At 42.5% G+C, this 24,708-nt stretch overlaps 1 protein-coding gene across 1 annotated transcript in view; it reads right to left on the bottom strand.

Moving 5' to 3' along the window:
* Nucleotides 1-2,714: 2,714 nt before the first annotated feature.
* GLUD1 (glutamate dehydrogenase 1) overlaps nt 2,715-24,708 on the bottom strand; it is a 36,774-nt gene continuing 14,780 nt past the window's right edge. Inside the window, exons 2-13 of the mRNA XM_025880411.2 lie at nt 22,635-22,715; nt 22,113-22,168; nt 21,166-21,229; nt 16,622-16,716; nt 12,646-12,825; nt 11,789-11,926; nt 11,445-11,582; nt 10,986-11,066; nt 9,970-10,093; nt 8,684-8,775; nt 5,238-5,300; nt 2,715-4,103 (exon numbers count right to left, since the gene is read on the bottom strand). Of these exons, the coding sequence (XP_025736196.1) occupies nt 3,984-4,103; nt 5,238-5,300; nt 8,684-8,775; nt 9,970-10,093; nt 10,986-11,066; nt 11,445-11,582; nt 11,789-11,926; nt 12,646-12,825; nt 16,622-16,716; nt 21,166-21,229; nt 22,113-22,168; nt 22,635-22,715 (1,232 nt within the window). The 3' untranslated portion in view covers nt 2,715-3,983. The remainder of the gene's footprint in view (nt 4,104-5,237; nt 5,301-8,683; nt 8,776-9,969; nt 10,094-10,985; nt 11,067-11,444; nt 11,583-11,788; nt 11,927-12,645; nt 12,826-16,621; nt 16,717-21,165; nt 21,230-22,112; nt 22,169-22,634; nt 22,716-24,708) is intronic.

Below are 24,708 nucleotides of genomic sequence, written 5' to 3'. Positions count from 1 at the left end.
GCTGTGGCTTTTTGTCAAGATTTTTATCATAATGTTTAGAAGTTCTGTCTATTCCTAGCTGAATGCTTTGTCATGAAAAGGTCTTGAACCCTCTCAAGTGCTTTCCCCACATCTATTGAGATGATTAGGTGTTTTTTCTTTCCTTTTATTCTATTAATGGAGTGTATTACAGGGATTTTCTTATGTTGCACCACCCTGGCATTCCTGAGGTTAAGTCCTACCTGGTCATGATGTGTTAACACCTATAGTGAGCTGTTGGATTCAGTTTTTAGTATTTTGTTGAGTATCTTTGTATCCACAATTATATAAGGGATACTGCCGTGGTTTTTCTTTTCTTGTGATGTCTTTGTCTGGCTTTGGTATCAGAATAATGCTGGCCTCATTGGAAGTGTTTCCTCATTTTCTGTTTTCTGGGAGCGTTTGAAAAGGAGTTGTGTTAATTCTTCTTTAATCATTTATTATTATTCATCAGACCTTATTATTCATCAGACCTGTGTAACCTTGGATTGCACAATGGTGTCGTGGCTCTAACACCTAAAGCACAGCAACCAAAGGTAAATTGGACTCCATCAAAAAAAAAAAAAAAAAGCAACTTTTGTGTTAAAGGACACCATCAAAAAATTGAAGACACACCAACAGAATGAAAGAAAATATCTGCAAATCATATATCTGAAAAGGGTCACAGCCAGAATATATAAAGAACTCTTAGAAATCAACAACAAAAAGATAACCCGATTAAAAATGGGAAAAGGGGAGACCTGGGTGGCTCCGTGGGTGAAGCAGCTGCCTTCGGCTCAAGTCATGATCTCAGAGTCCTGGGATCGAGCCCGATGGTGGGCTCCCTGCTCAGCGGGGAGCCTGCTTCTCCCTCTCCCTGCTGTTCCCCCTGCTTGTGCTGTCAAATAAATAAATAAAATTTTCTTAAAAAAAAAAAGGGAAAAGGATTTAAATATAATGAAAAAGAAACATTTCAAGTTGTTGGAAGTGGCTACCCCTGGGGAGTGGAGAATGGGAAGGTTGGGTGTGTAGACTGGAGGCATCAGCTGTTTACAAGACTGGTAGAACTATTTGGCTATCCAGTAATTCTCAGCAGGGAACCCCTCAACCCCTCAGGGGACATCTGGTGATGTGAATACGTTTTTGATGGTCATATCTGAGATATGCCATTGGGGCAGCTAATTGGTAGAGACCAGGGATGCTGTTAAACATCCTACAAAGCATAGGGCAGTCCCCAAGACAAGGCACTACCTGGCCCCAACTGTCAATAGCATAGCAACTGCCTAAACCACTGTGTAAGCTTTGAAAATCAACACAAAGGAGCCAATAAAAAATTATTTGAGAAAAAAAAATCCTAACACTCATATTACAAAGCAAAAAAACAAAAAAAAGTCTTTTGCAGGGGCCTCTGTGCAAGATCCATAGATGTAGTTTTCTTCCTCCGCCATGCTGGGGCTGTTTGAATGTATAGCATGGCTCAGGAAGTCTACCAGGGAGGTTTAGGAAAGAATGAATTTACTTAAAGCAGGGGAGTTAAGATGCTAAGGTTTTTAAAAAAAGTAAATCATCAGTCCTAGTAGTTGAGTTGCCAGAAGCACTGCTTAAAGAAAACAAACAGAAGCGTCCCCCACCCCCCAAACCGAAAACCAAGCTTTTACAAAATCTCAAGTCCCTAAACCTTACCTATCGGGTAATTAGAACATTCTGGTGTAGGGAATTCACGAGGCAACAGTGAAGTATTCTTCACATGTAACCTAAGCCATCTGTGGCTATTTCAGAGGCAATTAACTTTAGAGTATTATATATAAGTTTTTAAAATTATAAATAGTAAATAAACTAGAAAATTTCAGTGAAGGTGAAAGACGAACTGACCAGGATTTTCAAACTCAAACCCTCAGAAACCAAAGTTGACACCAGCACTGTTGTCTTCATATAGCTAGCAAGCGCGATTCAGGTTTTATAACATTAATACCGGCAACACACAGCAATGTCTATCTAATCTTTAAAAAACCACTACAAATAATCCCAATGTTAGGCAAAGGCCACCATGAAGACTTATCATCCCCCTTTCACACGACCTGAATTGACTGCCCCACCCAGTATTGTTCCAAGCATTCTGGGACTTGTTTCCCTACCACTCCCCCAACCCCACATTTAGTGCTCCACCCAGAGCGCAAGTAAGCAGCTTGGGAAGGGCTCACCCGGTCCGTGGTGCAGGGGTGGGGTGGGGGCGGCTTGTTTACCTGCTGCCTGACTTGATGCTCAGAACTACAGAGATGTTCTGGACAGAATCCGGACAAAACAGAGTCCAAATGAAAGCTGAGCTCCAGATTTGGCAGCTAAGTGACTGGCGGAGTCAGGTCTAGGATCTAGTTCCGCTGATCATGGTTAGTATTCTGCCTTAAGATGTTACACGCTGTGGTTCAATTATTAAAAACAAAACCCTAATCAATGAAAAATTCCTCCATTAAAAAAGGCAGTAAAAATTACTTGGGTATATCAGCTTTGAGTACTAGAACCTCTTCCCCAAGAACAGCCATTGATATTGCTTAACAGAATCAAACACAAAGAATTCAAGAATAAAATCTGGGCAGCTCATAATATAGTGGAAAGAAATGTTATATAGGTGGTTGTTTCAAAAATTAAGAAACCCAATTTAGTTTTATTATTTACGAAAAGTTACTATCAAATATAAAAACACAGAAACACAGAAAGCATAAGCTTTGGAAAAGGTAGACTTTTAATAACCGCTTTTATCACCGGGTTAAGTCATGCAGTTACAAAGTAGTTAGAAACTTCTGAAAGGATATTGTTGTTTAGAAAAAAAAAAAAAGCTCATCCTTACATAAATAATATCTAGTACTTCATTGGGACACTACTGTTCAAAAGGCCCTGGCGAAATAACTCCCAAACAAAACACTCAACCCAAGGTTGTTTCCAGCCCAGTGGTAATGAAACTGTGCGCAGAATTCAGGCCTCTCGAAGAGGACGCCAAGTCAGGCCGAGTCGGGGCCATTGGCAGGGCTTGGAGCCGCCAGCTAGACTCCAAAGTGGGAGCCCAAGTGGTTTTTTTCTGGGACACTCTACTTGAATTATTGTTCAATTAAGACAACACAGTAGATCTTCAAAGGAGAACGATTAATTAACATGATAAGGAGGTCACTGCACTCTTTGGACTATGTCGTAATTGCGGTTAGTAAATTCTGACAGTCTTAACAAAAATAGCCTCCACCATTTGCAGGTATGAAGATAACTTAATTCTCCATCGGACAGTTTAGTTTTGCTGAACAACAATACATGATTGATAAGCTATAAATGATACTGTTTTATATTATAAAAATACTAGCTTTTTTTCATTTATTATGTTTATAGGCATTCACTGCTTGAGTCAAGGTTAGCCTTGGTAAGTGATTAAAGGCAATTTTATTACAGCAGCACGTACTTATTTTATTCTAAGTGAATAAAATGCATAAAGAGAAACAGCTTTTATTTTTCTTGCAATCTATGAAATTGAGTTATTTTGCTGATGTAAAATACCAGTAACTCACTTGAGGACCATGCCACCTTCTGAAAATGCTCACACCTGACACCTTAGAGCGTGTCTCAGACTCGTCCAGCGCCGAAGCGGTCAGCAGCCAGCTGCTCCTAGGCAACGGGTGTGTTCCTGGCCCCAGCTCTGACCGCGCTTGAAGCGGCCACGGAACAAAGCACCACAGACAGACGGAAGAGGCCTTTCATTTAACGGCAAAATACCCAATGGCTCTCTGGCATAGGTAATTTCTACTTTCATATTCATCAGCTTGTACATGATCCCCTAACCTTAATTTCTTTTTTCTCAAAGGGGCTGATTTGGACTGACTTGTTGAGAATGATGTCCATTATCTAGTAAGTTGAGAGAGAGAGATTTCTGTGGTTACATGTAAACTTGTGAAGAGTCTGCAGATGAAGAGGGGAGGAGGGCAGTGAAGGAGGCAGCCACACTCCGTCTATGTGAAGGTCACACCAGCTTCATTGTACACCTTGAAAACTTTCTCAATGGCATTGACATAGGCGGCCGTTCTCAGATCCAAACCCAGGTTGTACTTCATGGCCGTGCGCATGATTTGCTGAAAGGTAGGAGAAAACACAGTGAAGACAACCCCGACCCAAGCAGCTGGGCCATGTATTCACGGCACACACAGGCCCGGTGCAGGTGAACCCGCCCCCGAGTCAGTGCAGGACTCGGCCACTGAACCCCGTCGGGAAGGACGACTTCTCAGGAACTAATACATGCATGCACTGACTAGGCGGCAGTAAGAAGCTCTCAAATACGAACTATTTCTCTGTCCTTCCGACATCCTCTTATCTGGAGTGAGCTGTCACACTTGGTGATAATTGTACAGAACTAAGAATGGGGTGCTGAAAATGTTCTGGAGTGGTGATGGCTATATAGTCTTGTGAAGATACTTAAGGTTGCAGACTGTATACTTTATTTTTTATTTTTTGAAAGATTTTATTTATTTATTTGACAGAGAGAGACACAGCGAGAGAGGGAACACAAGCAGGGGGAGTGGGAGAGGGAGAAGCAGGCCTCCCGCCGAGCAGGGAGCCCCATGTGGGGCTCGATCCCAGGACCCCGGGACCATGACCTGAGCCGAAGGCAGATGCTCAACGACTGAGCCACCCAGGCGCCGACAGACTTGTCTACTTTAAAAGGATGAATTTATAGCATGTCAATGATATCTCACTAAAAAAAGTCAACAGCAAGCACCACCATTAATGTCTGCTTATGAGATTTCAACTTAAAGCCATGTGGACAGAATCTGAACTCAAGAAGAAATTAGGAAAACTGGACTCAAATTGTGTTTAAGGTCTTGAAATAAGGACCAAGTGGTCAAAAACCCTTTTACTTACACCAGATTCTCTAGTGAGGCAGTTTCCTACAGCCACAGTGGAGTGGTGTATGGAAGGGCAATCCAGTTTGGCTGACTCGCTGGTATTTAGCGAGCTGCCAAACATCACTCCCGCCTAACCTGCTATTGTTATTTATTTCCAAAAGCCTGGTAAACATACCGAAGAGCCTGAAAACACTGCCCATCATCTGAGCCTGAGAAAGCATGCATTTTGCTACACATTCATGAAGAACATGTGAACAGACTGCTATTTGGTACCACTGCACACACAATCTGGCCGCTGAGAGGACACGGCTGGGTGGGACTTTGTGTCAGGAGCAGAAATGCAAAGAACATCCGCACACATACCCTGGCAGAGCGCTCCATGGTATAAGCCAAGCCCGAGTGCACGATGTCTTTCTCAGAGGCACCCTGAGAGGAAAAAGAACAAAAGTTTAACAAAACCACACACAGACACACTTCATTTATAAGAGCACAAAGGATTCTTCAATCAATATACAGCCAGACAGAATTGTTTTTTCTTTTGGTAAAGATATATTTAATTTCTGTACGATATCTTGATAGCTATTTAAATAGTTGTTTTCATCACAGTTTGGTGTTCATTACATTTGACAACAAACAAATACTCATGAAATAAGATCATGGTTAAACAATGCACACAGAAAAGCTGGGAGCAAGAAACATAGGTGCGAGTAGTGAGTCTAGCATGGGTCACCCCTCTGAGAGCAGATGGACCACAGAAGCACGTTACACGGTTAACAGGGACACTCACGGGGCCCCAAAAGGAGTCTGGCCATCTCCAACAGTAGATCTGCGGTAGGATCCTGGCTATGTGTTCAGCAGTGCCACCAATGTGGAAAGCTGGACGGGACTCAGCAGCTCATTATTTCCTCGTTCCACTGAGGGAGCCGATGACCAGAGAAGTTGGCCACCGTTACTGACAGCTATTTTTAGAGCTGGGACATAACCCAGGGCCTTCGACCACCAAGTCAGCTCATCTCCTTCCCATGCCAAGTATTTCCGTAAGTCAGTTTGTTTCAATAGATTCCTCTAACTAGTTTGTTTTTGGAATGCTTTCTAAAATTTTAGGACAATTAATGATTGCCCCCATTCTAATATGTCCTACCTAGCTACCAAATACAAATCCTGCTATGCCACGTGAAAACATAAAACTGGGTCACCAAGCAAACGGGTCTATGCTGACCCTCATCTAGTTAGCATTCTCATCACTTCGGAAGGTGTATATCTGGACAAGAACGGTTTTGGTGGAGTGGTGGGCGTCGGCGAAGGTGAGCACAGGAGAACTGGAGACAGAGTATACACAACTCTTAAGGATGTCCTACGGAGACTATTTTTTTAAAACTGCATTCAGGGGCTCCTGGGTGGCTCAGGCTTTAGGCGTCTGCCTTCGGCTCAGGTCATGATCCCAGGGTCCTGGGATCAAGCCTCACATCAAGCTCCTCGCTCTGTGGGAAGCCTGCTTCTCCCTCTCCCACTCCCCCCTGCTTGTGTTGTTCCCTCTCTTGCTGTCTCTGTCAAAACAAAACAAAAAAACCCCACAAAAACAAACCTGCATTCAGCACACTGACAGGAATGACTGCTGATGAGGGAGAGAAATGCTCAAGCAGCGCATTTTGGGGGGGTGAAAACAGGCCACTGGGCTTAGATGGAGGCACCCAGAGCCGCTCTGGAACCAGAGGAGACGTGCGTGACAAGAGACAGCGTGCAGGCGCCAAGAGCCAGGGGCCAAGGAAGTCCCATCCCCCTCCCCCCGGCCGTGGATAGATCCCGGGTCACATGCTGGAGTGCGGGGGAGAGAGGAGGGAATGAGAAAGTGGAATGGGGAAGAGGCGGAACTGCCAGGCAGCGCCGGCCACGGACTTGAGGTTCGGGTCAGGATGAAGCAGTGGGCAGGACCTCCAGCTCACAGGGGACAGGTGTGAAGGGAGCAGACTCTGGTTTCTTCAGGGTTCAGGTGTTAGCAAGGGGGTATGCTGAGGCAAAACCAGACGAGGGAGTGACTAAATGAGGGTGCGTGGAGTTTCAGTTAGACGAAGAGGACTGAGGACATCGGGGGGTGGGGTGGGGTGGTCAATGATGTAGGTCGTGGCAGGGCCAAAGCATGGCTGGGAAAGGGAGAGCTAGAGGGAAGGAGCTGGAAAAAAAAAACCCCGTTTTTTAAAACTGACACTACAAGACTCCTACAATCAGTCAGTCAGTAAGAGGTGAGAAATAGCACTGAAGTCCAACATTTGAACCCCTGAAAGCATTTGGAAATTGGGAGACCAACATACTGGGCAATGATTATTTAAAAGTTGTCGTGGCCGCCTTCCTAAGTGGTGGTCCTCTCTGCGTACTCCCTCTCCAGGTTTCAGTTGCCAGCTGTGCGCCAGGTCTGTGCCGGGACACAGGCGGCCGCAGGGAGCAGCAAGAAGCCCATCTAAGGGCAGTCGCAAGTCCCGGCAGCGCAGGGACACGGGGGATGGAAGGGTGTGCGCAATTCCGGCACGCAGCGGGGCCTCCAGGGCTGGGACACGTAAGCAGGGAGCGGGTCAGGGCACTGCAGACAGAGGGACCAGAACTAACAGAGACACGGCTCTGGGAAAGATGAAGGTTCATTTAGGGCAATGGTTAATACCCAGAGTGGCCAAGCACCTTCTCTTCTTCAAAACAAAAACCTAACTTTCCCCCCATGCTGCAATCTAGTCTTACATTACTCTCCATGACTGAGTATTTCATACAAAGACATATTTATGGTAAGTTAGCCATTTCCCGGCCATGTGCATGTAGTCTGTTAAAGCAAACCTAATTTAAACACCTGACTGCAAGCACTATTCCAATGACATCATCATGCGTGAGCCATTCCTCTCCTTTAGCATGATTTTCTCAGGATAAATTCCCAGAGGGGACGTGATGATAGTGTCCACGGGCAGCGAAGCGGTCATAGCGCTTCAAATTTTCCAAAGACCTGCACCAATCTGCCTCGTCATCAAAATAAAGGTATACTATTTCACCAAAGACACAGTAAATATAAGATCCATTAATGGTTTTTCCTAGTTTAACACATTAAAGAACCTTATTTTAATTTGTATTTAACAGCGAGATCGAACATCTCCTTTTCTAGGCCTATTTCCTATGACTTTGTTTTTCACGTCTCTGCCATTTACTGTGGAGGACATTCTCTGTGACGTGTGAGCGCTCTCACTCTGTCCCGTCAACAGCTCATTCACTCAGATACCTTTTCTACCTGCTTCCTTTCATGCTCGTTCATGTCCACATAGCAATTTCAATTCTTCATGTAGTTCAATTTCACGTTTTCTTCTGTTTCTGTTTTGTGTTAAGCTTTTTTTTTTTTTTTTAAGTTTATGGAATTAAATTTATTTTTAAGTAATCCCTACGCCCAACGTGAGGCTAGAGCTCACGACCTGGAGATCAAGAGTTGCACGTTCTTCTGACTGAGCCAGCCAGACGCCCCTGTTTACTTTTCCTTTCTTTCAAGCTTAAGAGTTAGAATACATAGTAATTCTTCAAAATTATGTTAGAATCACTTGTTGAGTCATCTGTATTATGAAAGTATGAAGACCAGAAGAACTATTATTTTAACCGTTAATTATCTTAAACTAAAATTCTGACTCCATGTTTAGCATGTAACGAGAAGGGAGTGTACAAAGCACACACAGATCCTGTCATTACACATTCACGCTGCTGACTACCCGTCACCCCAGGCCATCTGCCTGGGTCTACAGAAGAGCAGGCTGTGTGTGGAGAGTTTGGCCCTATCACGGCACACTCACCGATATCCTGTCTTGGAACTCTGCTGTGGGTACAACGGGAATAGTGCCACCATGCTTCCCAAATTTTCTTTCCAAGCTCTCTTGAACAGACACTGCAGAAAGCCAAGAGGTGAAGTTAAAATACTGCTAGTAGGGGGAAAAAAACAAAGTAGAACCAAAAGTAGTTTCAAACTATATCCACACCCAGAAAAAACTACAGAGTTTAGAAGCTTTAGGGGCGGGGCATCCACGTGGCTCAGTCATTAAGCGTCTGCCTTCAGCTCAGGTCATGATCCCAGGGTCCAGGATCGAGCCCCGCATCGGGCTCCCTGCTCTGCGGGAAGCCTGCTTCTCCCTACCACTGCCCCCTGCTTGTGTTCCCTCTCTGGCTCTCTCTCTTGGTCAAATAAATAAAATCTTAAAAAAAAAAAAAGAAGCCTTTGGGGCACTTGGGTGGCTCAGCTGGTTAAGCATCTGTCTTTGGCTCAGATCATGATCCCGGAGTCCTGGGATGGAGGCCCGTGTGTGACTTCCTGCTCATTGTGGAGTCTGCTTCTCCCTCTCCCTCTGCCCTCCCCCCTTTCGCTCCCTCCCTCCCTCTCTCAAATAAATAAATAAAATCTTAAAAAAAAAAAAAAGAAGCCTTTAACACTAATGCCATAATGGGTTAATCATTTAGAACTCTGCCAAATTCCTATATAAATGTGAATTTAGGTCAGTGCTCTGTTTCCATAACACCCATTATCAGGGTTTTTCCTTGGCTCTGTTAAAAAGAAAATGCTGAGGGAAAAAGAAACGGAAATGGATGGAACACTTCACCCAGATTCTCAGAGTGCGCTGAGTGAAGCTCAGCTGGAGGTCTTGGTCTTACTTCAGCTGGACGAAACCGGACCGTTAACTCTGGAGCCTACGCTAGTCAAAGAAAAACCGCATTCTCATCAGAAGACTCCAAAAATTCTTGACACTAGAAAGGCCTTAACTAAGAGCAACCAGAGATTGGAATGGATGAGTACCAACCGTAGTTCCTGGTTTAAAAGGATACTCTTTCTATTTACTAACTTGCAGATTATGTTAGGGGAGTATCTGAATAGAAATATATTTGAGAGAGTTAATTAAGCTGACTACCCATAAAAAAAAAATCATGTATTTTTGGTCCTAAGATTCATGAGACAATAATATAATTTCCTATCCTGAGATTAAATTCTCCAGGATTACAAAAAGGAAATTAGTCCTTTTTAAGTATAAGCTTTTTCCAGCCTTTTAGCTGGGCCCAAAGATTATTTTTGAACAAGGTCATCAGAACTCACTGAGCAAGTGGTAGTTAGAATCCCTTTCATATTTGAAGGTCAAACGGCCGTAGCTGACATGATTTAGATTCTTCAGCCACTCGAAGTAAGATACTGTCACTCCTCCAGCATTCAAGTAGAGATCCTATACAGAAAAAGATGACAAGGAAGACACCAAAGAAATGAGAAGATGATGGTTTTAATAAATGCCTTCAATGACCATCAGAGCTCCATTTTAATATCAAGGCAGATTAACCTTTAAACTTCCCAAATATATCTTAGACTGTATCAGGAATTTCACACTTAAATTTAACAAACATCCTTTCCAATTCACTTGAGGTTTTTTCCATTTTGAAAAAAAATAACTTTTGTTTATTAATTAACAAGCATTTGATCAATTTTGGTTAGAGTGTCTTCTCTACCAAAAAAGTCTTTAGACAAAACTGCTTGTCCACTAATCACTGGATTGTCCACAGTGTGCGCCTCACCAGAAGATCAGCATTCCTTCTACTATCTAAGGGCAGTCTGTTTCAGTTAAATTGAATTTCTTAAGTGCTTCTGATAAAAGTTTAACCGTATCACAAATCCACATTCATTTCCACTTGCAAATAATCTTTTGGTATAGACCCCATGCTCACCCACCGATAACCTACACACACATTCTTCCTATGAGCTTCCTGAATAAAGCAGTGAGGGACATTTGAAACGCACAAGGTTAGAAATTATAGAAAAGCTTAAAGTTAGAATTCATATTTCTAGCACAACACACATTATTTATATAATTGGATTCTTAAGCAGGCTAAATACATATTCAAGAAAGAGCCTTGAGTTGTAAGGAAATGTTCAGGTCAAAGTGGAAATTGATAGGCTTTTTACACTAACCAGGCTTCTACTTTATTTTCTTAAAAGCAAGATAAAGATGAAAATTCACTACAGCTTGGGAATTTAAGGGATGATCCTTTTGTCTCCCCAGTTTGTCGCAGAAGACAGTTATGATTCCAAGTGCATATAAAACCTAGCAAACACAGATGACTTACTGGAATCACCATAATGTTCCTCTCCAGGAAGATCTTATCAGCCTCTGGAGTTGTCGGCCCATTGGCACCCTCGGCAATGATCTGAAAGAGAGTCAGGACATACAGAAATGCCAGCAACGCCATCGAGTCCCTCCAGAACTCCAGTTTAAATTTAATTAATAAGAATTATTTTGTTCTATAAATAAAGTGTATAAAACTATTTTTCACCTTTCTATTTCCCTAACTGATTTTTGGAAGTTTGGTTTAAGAGGAAACCCATGGTGATGAATGGCTGCACAGCTCTGTGTATATATACAAAAAGGCATTAAATTTTATACTTGGGTGAATTGTATGGTATGTGAATTATAGCCCAATAAAGCAGTTAAAAAAAAAAAAAAGAGGAAAGCCAATTAAGAGCTTTTTCTATGACCCTCAGGATCATTCCACAGTGGTAAGGCCCCAGTTCCATCAAGCTCTCACCTTGGCTTTGACTCTGGGTGCATTGGACTTGGTCAGCTGCTTTTCACTGGCAGCAGGGATCAGGATGTCACAGTCAGCTTCCAAGATGCTCCCTTCATAGGGCTTTGCCTTGGGGAAGCCCAGGATTGATCCATGTTGCTATAATTGATTGAGAAGTCAGAATTAATGGCTGCACCACAACAGTTTCAATGTTTATGATTAGCGCCCATGATATGATTACACATCTATCAAGAGCTCTTTGGATTACATTTTTAAAAGTAAACGATGCAACTGACTTTAATAAGACTTATTTCAACTTTACAATATTCAGGGTAGTCAAGACTTCAGATATTAGATTAACATACCAATTTGAAGTCTTCCAGTTCCTTTGGGTCAATACCATCTGGATTCCATATGCTCCCATCAGATTCACCAACACCAACACATTTAGCACCAAAACGATGTAAATATCTCATAGAGTGCAGGCCTACATTACCAAATCCCTGTAAAGAACAATTACACGACACAAAAACCAAAGTTTCAGTACAGATGGTAAGAGTCATATTCTGACCAGACACATTCTATTTAGTTTAGAAGCCATCCTAAAAATCCTTTTGCCACAAGAAACAATATACTAAGTTGCTTCTCTTCACCAATCAATTTTTTTTTTAAGAATGTGGAACCCAATCCTGTTATCTGTGATAGTGAGTCCTGAAGAAGTTTACTTTGGTGTAGCCTTGTTGGCTTGTAAAGAAATGGCATCAGTCACACCACCCCTCAGTCCCTGATGACCAGATGTCTTATGGCTGTAAAAACACTGAAGTCACTAATTGGGAGGAATAAGAATTCTACTTTAAAGTAGCATTCAACTTAACTTAGATTCGCCTCAGTAAAACAACCAAACACCAAGCAAATTCTTCCTAAAAGTTGAAATCTGGATCATTGTGCAAACTTTTCCCCTTCTGAAAACAATTTCAATTTAAATACTGACCAAAAGAAGTTGGTGATAGTTTCATACGTATCTGCAAGATACTTAAAAAGTGGTTCTAGTCACATGAATCGTACCAAAATTCAAGGATTAAAGTGTGTACTACTCTGGAAACACTCTAACACTTAAGAGATTTAAAAGAATGACATTTTAAAAACTGCAAATCTAAAAACACTGAAAAACTAACTTACTTTATGTATATCAGTTATTCTTTAAGACAGCAAACATTTTTACCTGAACAACAAATGTTTTATCTCCAAACCCTGGTGTCATTCCTAAAATACTCATGTAAGAAGCTTCGTTGATGAAATTTTCAATCCCATGGAAGACTCCCCGGCCAGTAGCAGAGATCCGCCCATGGATTCCGCCCTGACTGATGGGCTTACCGGTAACACAGGCATGGGCATTAATATCCTACGAGAGAAAGTCAAAACCTCACATTTTTGTTTAACTAATTTGCTCATGAGGACTATATGTGTGCTTATGGGCACACTTTCACTAACAGGGATAAGCCTCACTTTTTCAGATTTCTGTTCTCAGAAAATATATACTAAAATAGACCATATTTTCATGGGGCTCCTGGGTGGCTCAGTCGGTTAAGCATCTGCCTTTGGCTCAGGTCATGATCTCAGAGTCCTGGGATCGAGCCCCACATCGGGCTCCCTGCTTAGTGCGGAGTCTGTTTCTCCCTCTCCTCTCTGTTCAGAAACAACTATCATTAGAAAAAACAAAGGGGGTGGGAGAGCTTCCCTTCCAAGGTATACCAAATATACCATAAACTGTAGCAACCAGAACAGTGCAGAAGCAACAGACTGATCAGTGGGACAGGAGAAACTACACGGTCCTCTTTATTATAGGAAATCAACATAAAGAGAAGGAAGCGTTTTAAATTCGTGGATAAAGTACGGACTATTTAATACACTTTCGGGGCATATGCTACCCATGGAAAGCAAGATGGAATGCTTTACTTCACACCATAGTCCCTACCCCCAACAGATGTTGTAGCTGGGTGAGTTAAAAAGTAACCTGGTCTTTATAAGTATTGTTTAACTATTTTTACAGAGACAGCTTAGAATTGTATTGTATTGGCTCTAAATTGCCAACAAAAAGAGTTAAAAAAAAAAATAAAAGCAAGCAGTCCGGTAAAGTGATTTAAGAAATTAGTAGTTTTCCCACAGTTCCCCTTCATGAATAATTAACACTGTGAACACAGAATTACGAACCTAGTGCCAGATGCTTTCACACAGTGCAAATGCGAATCCTGGAGCTGCCAGCAGTCCTGCCTGAGGTCGGGCCAGGAGCCTGCTGCCGGGCACCCCAGCACACCTCACTGCCCCAGCAGCCCAGCGACCACATGCCCTCCCTCCAAGGCCTGCGCTTCTGGGCAGGATTAGACAAAAGTGGAGGCATGTTTAGGTTGACATCTGGAAAGTAAGTGAGAAAAACAGTGGCTTCCTGACCTTAGGCCCTGATTTTGGATTTCCTATCACTTTAAGAAGAAGGGAAGTCTCTGCCAAGGTTTAGGTGGCAGCGCCTCACAACACTTTCTTTTGTGGTCCCCACTGGGAATGAGCTATGAATAACGAATACACTGCCTACTACTTTGCATTATGCAGTCTAGTGTCTTGCTTAAAAAGAACAGGAGACTATCCAGAGCTCATTTAATATCAAAAGGTGACAAGGAAAAAGCTCATTTTGGACATTTAAAACCAAAATTCTTTGAAGCGTCTCACACTGCTCTTGTTTTATTGCAGGGAATTTATGCAATTTATCTGATAAAATATTAATAAATACTTATTGTTTTGTGTGTTTTACTAAGGAGCGGGTACTCTTCTAAATGCATTATATTACTATTCAATTAATCCTCATTGGCTGTTATTACTATTGTCATCTTACATACGAGGAGACGGAGGCACAGAGGCCTCAAGGCACCTGCCACAGGTCACAGAGCTGGTGTGTGAGGGAGCCAGTTCTAAATCCAGGCTCCCGCTCCCAGCCACAGACTGTACCTGCTCAGGACCTCAGACCAATGTGGGAGTTCCTCCACTACCTGCTGCAGCCCCCTTCCTTCTCTGGGGTGGGGGGAATAGTTCTCCTCTTCTCCAAGGCTCATCTTTCCACGAGGGCCTCCCCCCACCTTTTAAAAAAAGGTTTTATTTCTTTATTTGTGAGAATGAGAGAGAGATAGAAACAGAGGGCGGGGGAGAGAGAGCATCTCAGGCAGACTCTGCACCAAGCCTGGAGCATAGTGTGGGGCTTGATCTCAAGACCCTGAGTTCATGACCTGAGCCAACACCAAGAGTCAGATGCTTAACTGAATGCGCCACCCAGGCGCCTCTCCACTAGGGCCCTTTAAAGGACAATTCATGAAGCCTGTATTCCCTTGGAAGACTCTGCTACCTCTCCTGTCTATATCTTTCTTGCATTGTCTCTTGCATGGATGAATCTGGGGCCCGCAGCCAGTCAACTTGCCAACATCATCAACAACAACAATCTTTCTCTTTGGGTTAACAGCCACCTTTCAAGTTCTCGATCTGCTGTCCAGTGCCATTTTTCTCAGTGAAGGCTCCTCTTCATGCCCTATTTCCCTCCCTCAACACCTCTTTGCAGCCTGGCTCCAACTGTGGTCCCACAGATTATCTAATTGCTGAACTCGTCTCTTACCAGAAATCCTCCCTCAACATCACCACATGGAGCTCAGCACTCCTGTTCTTCTCAACTGATTGCCTTCCTTCTAAATCACTCTTCAATCTGTCCATTTCTCTCCAGCTCTAGGGCAGGCCAGTATCCCCTCTCTTCTAGGCTTCTGTATGGTCGTCTGCCCCCAACAGTCCCATTCTCTGCTGCAGAGAGTGACGCTCAAAATGCCTCACACCTGCTTCTAGTTAGCACTCCACCCTTCCTTCTGTTTTCAGGACAAAGTCTTTGCTATCAGTCACAGGGTGATGATCTGGTCTGACCTTCCCCTCACTGGCCTCTCTTCGGCTCTACTCTCTTGCTTTCCATTCTGGCTACCAGTCTTCCCTCAGTCTCACGTTTACCTTTTCTGCACTCCAGAACTTTACCTAGTGGTCCTTCTGCCTCCAATACTCGCTCCCCTGCTCCTTCCCCAGTTGATCCTATTCTTCGTTCAAAGTGCAGACCAGAAGCTTACTCCTTCAAGGAGGCCTTTTCTGATCTTACCTGTGAAGGCTTGGCCAGGCCCGGTTACACCTGGTCCCACCATCAGAACTCCTCCCTGCTCCCATTTATCCCAACTGCACTGAATACCTTGCTAGTTTGGCAGAGGCACTCCACATATATATATTTTTAATGTCTTCTCAACTCCCTTTCTCTTCCTACCCCTTAAGTGTTTTTCAAGGTTCCATCCATGTCAAGAACGGGAAGTGAGCTTTCCTTGTGTTCTATAATAGCGGCACTACTTCTCCTCGGTCCTCCAGACTCAAGTCCTTCCGGTTCTTTTCCTTGCTAACACACATCCACTCCAGTCCTGTGCCACCGCTTCTCCCCAACCCCCATGGCCCCTGGGCTCCAGTGCAGCCTAACACCACCAGCCCAGCCTCCGTTAAGAGAGGTCAGCACCAGAGCCTCCCCTCTCACTAGCCAACGAAACAAAAAACTAGGGCTTCAGTGTTTTTGTCTTGGTTCACTTACTTCTTCACTCTTCTATTATGCTTTGAAATAGGCCTCATCTCCAGACAATCTGAGCTCTACTGTTTCTCCTCCTACCCTCGAAGTCCCTCATCTCCATGTTTAAACTCTACCCATTTTCCAGGTCTAGCCCAGATACCTCCACCAGGAAGCCTTCTTTCAGAGATGTAACTCCATCCTTGTACTACCCCATCTCCATACCTTATCTGCTTATGTGTCCTAATTCCTCTTTAAATGAAAGCTCTTTGAGGGAAGTCAGAATTGAATGCTTCTTTATTTCCCTTCTAGTGTCTTGCACCATGTCCTGCCCTGCCTAGTAGGTGATCATTTCTGAGGTCCTATCCCCAGGTTTCAGGACGGGGCAGTATGTAAGTGAAAGCTCAGTCCATGTTCACTACATTTATGGTTTATGATGAGAGACAGAAGTAAAATAATATGTAAATAAAGATACGATTAAAGGGGAGAAGAACCCAGCGAATTCTCTCTGTCCTCATGCAATCAGCTTGTTATTTTTTGTAGAGAGCAAGTGAGGCCCTCAGGGCTTTTGGTGGGTACTCACATAGTGCCCTATGGTGCTGGCATAGGTGTCAGCAATCCAGGACATCTCCCGCTCGCCCGTGCTCATGTCTGGGGCAGGCACATCAATGCCAGGACCTGGGGGCACAAGGAAAAGGGCATCATACCAGCTTTTAAGATTCACTCATCTCAAACACATAGATCCTTGTAATTTTCTACAATAACAAAGCTACCGTGGTTAGAAAACTTTAGATTTCATCTGCGTAACTACTTGAAGTCCTAGAAATACTCGTTAAACGTCTCACTACAAAATTTATACACACGCAATGTTACATGGTAATTTCTCCCTCTGGCGCTTCCTTGCTCTGTGTTTGAAAGTTAGCTCTGCGTGTTATACACATAAGCCACTCTATTGGACTTGTGACTACATGGGCATAAGCAAATCAGTGTATCCCTTTTGACCTCAGTTCCTTGAACTGCAATTCGAAAGAACAGCACCATCTTGCCCTACATAGGGACAAGTGTTGTGGTTGGGGAGCGCCTTGCATGAGACAGCACAGAAACATACCGCTTACTGGGGGTGTAAGCCCTCCCCACCAAGTAGGAAAAGGAAAAGCACACATTGCTGAAGCAGTTGTGTTAAGCCCCATAATACTTTCACCTGTGCTTGGATCTGTTATTCAAAGCTTACTCAATGTACACAAAGCTTTAGGCCTCGGCTTTCAATTCCTCAGATCACAGCAAATTAGAAAGTCTGAGGATAAGTTAGTCCACAGGCAGCAACAAAGGCCAGTGACAGCACTAATTTGAGGGCCACACTGAGATCTCAGGTAGAAATGTGGGATATAATGCCCACTCGAATCTGCCAAGGGAGGGAGACACAGAAACATGCCTAGCGGAACAGCAAGAATCAAAACAACTTAGTCATTTAGTGGGTCAATTAAAGAAAATATGCTGTATCTACCTGAAGAAATACTATGCAGCCATTAAAAAGTTTGTAATCCTCACCAAAACAATTATATGGAAAAAAAGCAGATTTTGTATAGCATGTAGAGTGTGTTCCCATTTATATAAAATTCTCTTTCTCTATAGCTAGATCCCTGTATAGTATCTATGCATCTATCTCCAGGTGTATATACAGTACCTGTGCAGAAGTTTGGAAGGCTATGGATACCTCACACTTGCTTACTCTGTTTCCATTTCGGCCTTGTTTATAACTTTCTATATTGTTTCCACTGCCTAAGACAAACTCATTACCTTTATAAACAGGAAAACACAACTTTAAAAATGGTTCAGCAATGAAGTCTCCCAAATAAAGTTCTTTCTAAGGGCTGTACTTGAGTTCTGTATTTTTTACTTTTTAGCCAACTGAACAAGGTATGTCTTATTTTATTTTATAAAAGATTTTATTTATTTATACCTTAGAGAGAGAGAATGAACACAAGCAGGGAGCCTGACATGGGACTTGATCCCAGGACCCTGGGATCATGACCTGAGCCAAAGGCAGATGCTTAAACGACTGAGCCACCCAGACGCCCAGAACAAGGTATGTTTTAATATTTTCCTACACTTTTGGGGCCCAGGTCCAAGGTGATGAGAAGCAATAGATACATAACTGGTCTAAGATAACTTGGAAATGGTCAAGCTTGCTGTTCACACTCCTGCCCTGCCCCCCAGCCAGCCAATCTGTCATACTCCTGTGTCTGAGCACCCCTTCCCTTAGGTGGCTTCTAAATCACATGAAGTCTGACTCCCCCAAACCACTTTCCCCTCATATAATTTCCTCCTTGGAAGGACTAATGCCCCATCCTACCCTCATCCTGACAAAAGGGCTCTACTATTTCCATTTGCTTACAATGTCCATTCCTTGAGAGCAACAGACTTCAAGGATGTTCTGTAAAGATTTGTTTGCCCATATTGCTTTTCTCTCAAGGTATATATGACAAATTGCTTCTGAATCCTTCTAGAGGAATCTACAAAAGTTTTTTTTTTTTTAGCAATAATCAAGCGTCAAGGAAGCTTGTTGTGTCAAATCACAATTCCAACTGGAGAAGGGCTATTGGAGAGGAGCTACTGGCAAGGGGCAAGTTTCAGGTACAGTTTGTAAATCGGAAATGTACCACAATAAATTGCTTCTCAGGGGCGCCTGGGTGGCTCAGTTGGTTAAGCGACTGCCTTCGGCTCAGGTCATGATCCTGGAGTCCCGGGATCGAGTCCCGCATCGGGCTCCCTGCTCGGCGGGGAGTCTGCTTCTCCCTCTGACCCTCTTCCCTCTCGTGCTCTCTATCTCTCATTCTCTCTCTCTCAAATAAATAAATAAATAAAATCTTTAAAAAAAAAAAAAATAAATTGCTTCTCAGAAACCTCAATTCATCTAGATAGCCTGAAGTGAGACAGCTCTCCCTACCCAAAGCCGAAATATTATTAGGCTTGTGAGTTTTCTACTCCACACAAAATCTAGGGATGCTCAGATTAGAGGTAAATCCTGAATTACAGACAAGTTCTCAAATACCTTACAGAGAATCACTCCATCCCACAACAGTATAAAAATGATGAAAAAGTGGCCAAAGTGAGGAGCTGCTTTAACAGAACATGAGCACAGGGTGGAGCTGGAAAGCCAATTTTGGTGCATGAAGATCCGGAAGAATTAAACAGATGGACACACTGGTTACTGTTAAGGGAACTTTACAGTTTACAAAGGTGATATCTAAACTCATGCAATAGAACGAACACCAACCTTTCACAAACTTAAAAAACAAGACAAGAGGAAAGAACACTTCCTACCTCATTCTGAGGACAGTATTTATCCTCTATCAAGGGCCTCACAAGAAAAGAATGCTACAAACCAATATCCCTTAGAATAGCATTAAAAAAAAAACTACTTATGAATAAACTAACAGAAACGCTGAAAACTACAGCCCATCACTGAAGGAAATGACAGGAGACGGAAACAAATGGAAGGACATTCAGTGCTCAGAGACTGGAGCACTGGCCAGATTGGTCTGCAGAGCCACTGCAATCCCTATCAAAAGCCCAGCTGACTTCTTTGCAGAAACTGAAACGCATACCATGTGACAGGGTCAGGACTCAGATCCAGGTGGAACTCACACTCTGAAAATGTGGAAAAGAGAAGTCCCAACCAGAATAAGGGAGAAATGACCTCAGTTGCAGAGGTTTGCTAGGACCAGTTCTGTGCCCTGGAGGGAAAGAGAGAATTCCTCCACCGGATGCTACAAAACTTTCTGAGCCCAGGTGTCAGGTTGGCTCTATTGTGAGTCAATGAGGCTTTTTGCTTCAGAAAAGAAGTCAAATTGCTGTATTTTAAGCCTTCATTGTTTCGACCAATCACTTTTTTAACCTTTGGAATCCTAAGGTACTTGTCAATATAGAGAAAATGAAGCTGGTTATAGTCTGGATATGGGCAGTAAATACTACTGAATAAAGTCTGAAACCACTAAGGACTGAAACACGTGGCGATTTAAGCTTAGAGGAAATACGACATAAAAATCATGAAGGCTGTCAACAGGCTGCACGTGACTGCGGTTCACCAAATCTCTTTCAGTAAGGAAGGCAGTCACCTCCCCAGTGCTTCCCCTGCTCAGTGACAGGACAAGTTCACAGCAGTGCTGAGGAGGCATGCCAAGAATCTAAATGCCTTTTAAATGATGAACAACAGACCAAATCTGGTAAAGTTCTCGAGTTACTTATATTTATTTCTGTATTAGTTTATTTTATGCTCTTTTTTTCCTAAGAAGAGGGCAAATTTCAAAGTAAGGATATCTTAAGTTCATACGAACTTGTCAACGGTGGGGACAATGTTGGGGAAGAAAAACACAGGGGCAGGAAAACAGAAAAAGTAGATTTTTCTTTCTTAGTCAGTCTTCTTTATGTTACACGGGCAAATATTCTGTTAAATACTTTTATGTTATTAGAACAAATTAGAATCCTTCTAGAACAACAAAAGAAATACAGACTTAATTTGCTTGAAAAATTAAAGATTAAATGATGAATATTCACATATCATAGCAGAAAGGACATTATCACACAGATGACAGTACGATACAAAAACATCAAGCCAATGAAGATCAGCACCCTCAGAAATCTAGGGTTTGGCCAAAGGGCCTCGTGACAAATCTCAGGAGCCCCGGGAATCCTCAAAACCAGCCAGTGATGGATGGCAGAGTGAGCCATAGTGTGAGCCCCCCTCCCCTCCCAGCCTCTGCTCACTCTTTGAAGGGGCAGCCTGCTTTGCTTTAGGCTCTAATTCCAAAAGGCATCAGATCTCTCACTGCTTTCACAACAGGATTATTATTGTAAAAGTGAGTTTTTACACATTTAAAAAACATTTATGATACAGGAATTATTTAGTTCCTAAAATCTTTCTGGGCAACACAATAGGGATTGTACAAGGAGATGTATCAAAAACAGGCCCATGTGCGTCCACCATAGTTATCACAGAACCCAGTTTCTCAAAAGTAAAGGGGCAATTCTACCCAGGTACATATAGATAAAAACAGGAGTTTAACTTAAGACAATTGCTTTTTAGGTGTTGCTACTCTACGCACAAGCCTACAAGGTAACACGTACCAATAAAGCCCTTCTTCGCCAGCTCCATGGTAAACCTCCTTGTGATCTTTTCCAATTCATTATCCTATAAAGGAAAAAAAATGAAAACAAAACAATGTGAAACAAATGTTTTTGATAGAAAGCCACTGGTAGAGATAATAGTTGCATCGTATTTTCTATTTATAGGACATTTTCATGTATCTTTTTGTGTAATCCTTATAACTCATAGAGCAGGCATTTCCATTTTGAAGATAAGAAAATGACAGATCAGAAATTAGGTTATACAAATAACAGACAGTACAACTAGGGCTCAAATCCCAGTGTCTGCTCTCTTTGTATTAATACAGGACCCGATGAGCAATCCCTGTGGTATTTAACAGCTAGCGTGAATTAACTTGGAATTGACAGGATAAACAAGATTTTTACTGAATTAAGGTATTTGTCACTAGACCTTGAGATCCCAACATAAAAATCTGAGATCAGGGCGCCTGGGTGGCTCAAGCTGGTTAAGCAGCTACCTTCGGCTGGGGCATGATCCCAGGGTCCCATGTCGGGCTCCCTGCTCAGCACAGAGTCTGCTTCTCCCTCTGCCCCTCCCCCCAGTCGTTCTCCCAATCTCTCTCTAAATAAAATCTTTAAAAAACAATCTCAGATCATAGTAACATGTTAAATGTATATAGAGCATTTTATATTTATATTGTAGAATATATAACATGGATATAAATGCCTAAGAATATGAAGGTATTAATTACCTTTTAACCAAGTGTAAAAATGAAAAAGGACTTTGATGTTAAGCAGGTGACCTTTATATTGCACCACACTCAATGAGTTAATTATTTACTTGTTTTTCCATTCCTTTAAAAAAATAGGGGCCATTAATCCCACTGGTATGGGGGACACACAGAAACCCTGTAATTTCAAGTCCTTTGTGAGTGCCCCACGTGCATAAATGTCATTTTGATACTTACAGTATAGTTCTTGGGATTGATCTTAACACCAGCCTTGGCACCCCCAAATGGCACATCTGAAAGAGAAGGCTGCAAGTTGTTATTCCATACAAAGGACAAAAAAATTCAAGAGGCAGAAAGCACCATGCAAAATTAGAATGATTCAAATATGACACTTTAGGCTTTAATTTCAGAAAATTCAAGAAATAAACTCACATTGATCTCTTCTAAAATGTACTTGAACTAAAATTCTAGTGGCACAGGAATTACAAAGCTAGGCAAGTTCAGATGCCTATTTAATCACTATGCTTTACTACTTCTAAAAGAAAAAATGTATTTATTTTCCTTCTACTATGATTTGGTTTTACCTACAGAGCATGGAAAGGGATTTAAAAAAAGATCCACACTTAAAGAAAATCCAATTAGTTCCTATAAAAAGTTTCCCATTAAAAAGACTAAATCTTAATTAAGACTGACTAAAAAATGATGTTAAGCACCTATTTCCCTAAAGCGTTATCAGGCAGCAACAGGGGGGTCCCTTACCAACCACTGCACACTTGTATGTCATCAAAGAAGCCAGAGCCTTCACTTCATCCACACTCACATCGGTGCTGTAACGGATACCTGTGGGGTGTGAGAAAGAAGGGGATGTATTTAGAACATCCTGCCGGCTGGTTAAAAGAAAAAGTGCTAGAAATTGAAATGTCCACACTTTTTGCATCTTACACCCTGGTTACTTCTAAGAACACTTAAAGTAGCTTGTGATACAAAGTCAAGGAAAATCTGCTAATTAGACACCTAGCAAGGACTACAGGATGAGTCCTGAATTTGATTTTTAAGTATTCTGATAGTTAAGAGAAAAAGATTGGCGTGGGAGTGCAGTTTTTGCATTCTGGTAGAAGCAGATAAGAGCATCAACCAGAGTTCCTGGAGATGAAGACATGAGCCACAGTCCTGTCCCTGAGGGACTTACAACCCAGCGGGATACAGCAGAACTATGACTTCACAAGACAAAAACTACCTTCATATGAATGTTTTTTATGCTTTTAGGAAGGCAACTAACTCAGTGAAGGCTTTTTTTCTTGTATTTTTTGGCTTAGGTGATTTGGTAGCAGGGAGTTCCAAAAATTTTCCTTTCTGATAGCATATAAATATGAGCAAAGGGTTAGTCAACAGAGCCAACTTGGTTTCAGATGTCTAGAGGTTCTGGCTTCAGACAAGTGTACCCAGAGATCCTTATCTCTTCCTCCCTTCACCCACTGCTAGCCTGTCAACCAAGAGATGAGAAGCTGCTCTTTCTGCAAGGATGGAAGGAGACCAAGCGACAGGCATCTGTGTCTTACTGTCCCTGTACTTGGGAATGATTAGGTGTTTGGTAGAGGGGACACTGAAAGTGAGTATGCCCACTACTTTGGTTTTGGGGGTCCTGGTCACTCACCCTCCCGAGTTTTGCAGCGTGAAGCCACCTTTCATCCTCTGTAGCTCATTTATTAACCCCAAGGATGAAGGCCAGAGTGAGGTTTTTGTTTGCATTCTACTGGGGCTCCCTGGCACTGGGTGTGTTTGTGAGTGATGAAGGATTCCTGAATGAAGCTGGGTACAACCTCCACTGAGAGTTACAGTAATGGGGGGCCTCAGGGACATTTAAAGAATTTTGGGAATAAAACCTTTTCAGATAGAAATATACAGTATCTCATAAACTGGCAGTTTGAGAAAACCTCCCTAGTCATTTTTAAAAACTGGCTTCTTACATATTTCAGAAAACATCTATCTAAACACAAATGATACATCTTAAGAGAATTTTATCTGTTGTATATACAGTCATAAAGAGCAAATTCTAAAACTGAATATATTTCTTTGGCTTATTAGAAAAATAAAATGAGGGGCACCTAGGTGGCTCAGTTGCTAAGCGTCTGCCTTCGGCTCAGGTCATGATCCCAGGGTCCTGGGATCGAGCCCCACATCGGACTCCCTGCTCGGCGGGAAGCCTGCTTCTCCCTCTCCCACTCCCCCTGCTTGTTCCCTCTCTGTCAAATAATAAATAAAATCTTAAAAAAAATAAAATAAAATGATTAAATTTAGAAAAATGAGCTCTTAGAAATACATCTTACATATAATGGGTTCTCAGATTATCCTGGAACAAATTTATGTGTTAGTGAAATTTTAGATGACAAATGACAGTTTCTTCTTTTAAAGATCTAGTGGCTATCTGTTGCTATAGAGCTTGCTTCCTTGTTTTGTTCAGGCCTCTATTAAAACTTTCTTCACTCCAAGAGGCCCCTTCTGACCACGTTATTTAAAAAAAAGCAGCTTCCTCATCCCCACTCTCTAGTCCCCTCTACCTTATTTAAATGTTTTACCACTGGGGCGCTTGGGTGGCTCAGATGGTTAAGCGTCTGCCTTCAGCTCAGGTCATGATCCCAGGGTCCTGGGATCGAGCCCCACTTCGGGCTCCTGGCTCAGTGGGGAGCCTGCTTCTCCCTCTCCCTCTGCCCCTCCCCCCGCTCATGCTCTCTCTCTCTCTCTCTCTGTATCTCTGTGTCTCAAATGAATAAATAAAATCTTAAAAAAAATGTTTTACCACTGACTTTATATATTTATTTACCATCTTGGCTTC

Source organism: Callorhinus ursinus, unplaced genomic scaffold, assembly GCF_003265705.2.
Source record: "Callorhinus ursinus isolate GAN/ISIS: 27379988/994484 unplaced genomic scaffold, GSC_fseal_2.0 scaffold31, whole genome shotgun sequence".
Lineage (NCBI taxonomy): Eukaryota > Metazoa > Chordata > Mammalia > Carnivora > Otariidae > Callorhinus > Callorhinus ursinus.
The sequence above is the reverse complement of the archived record's forward strand: the minus strand, read 5'-3'. Positions and strand labels throughout refer to the sequence as shown.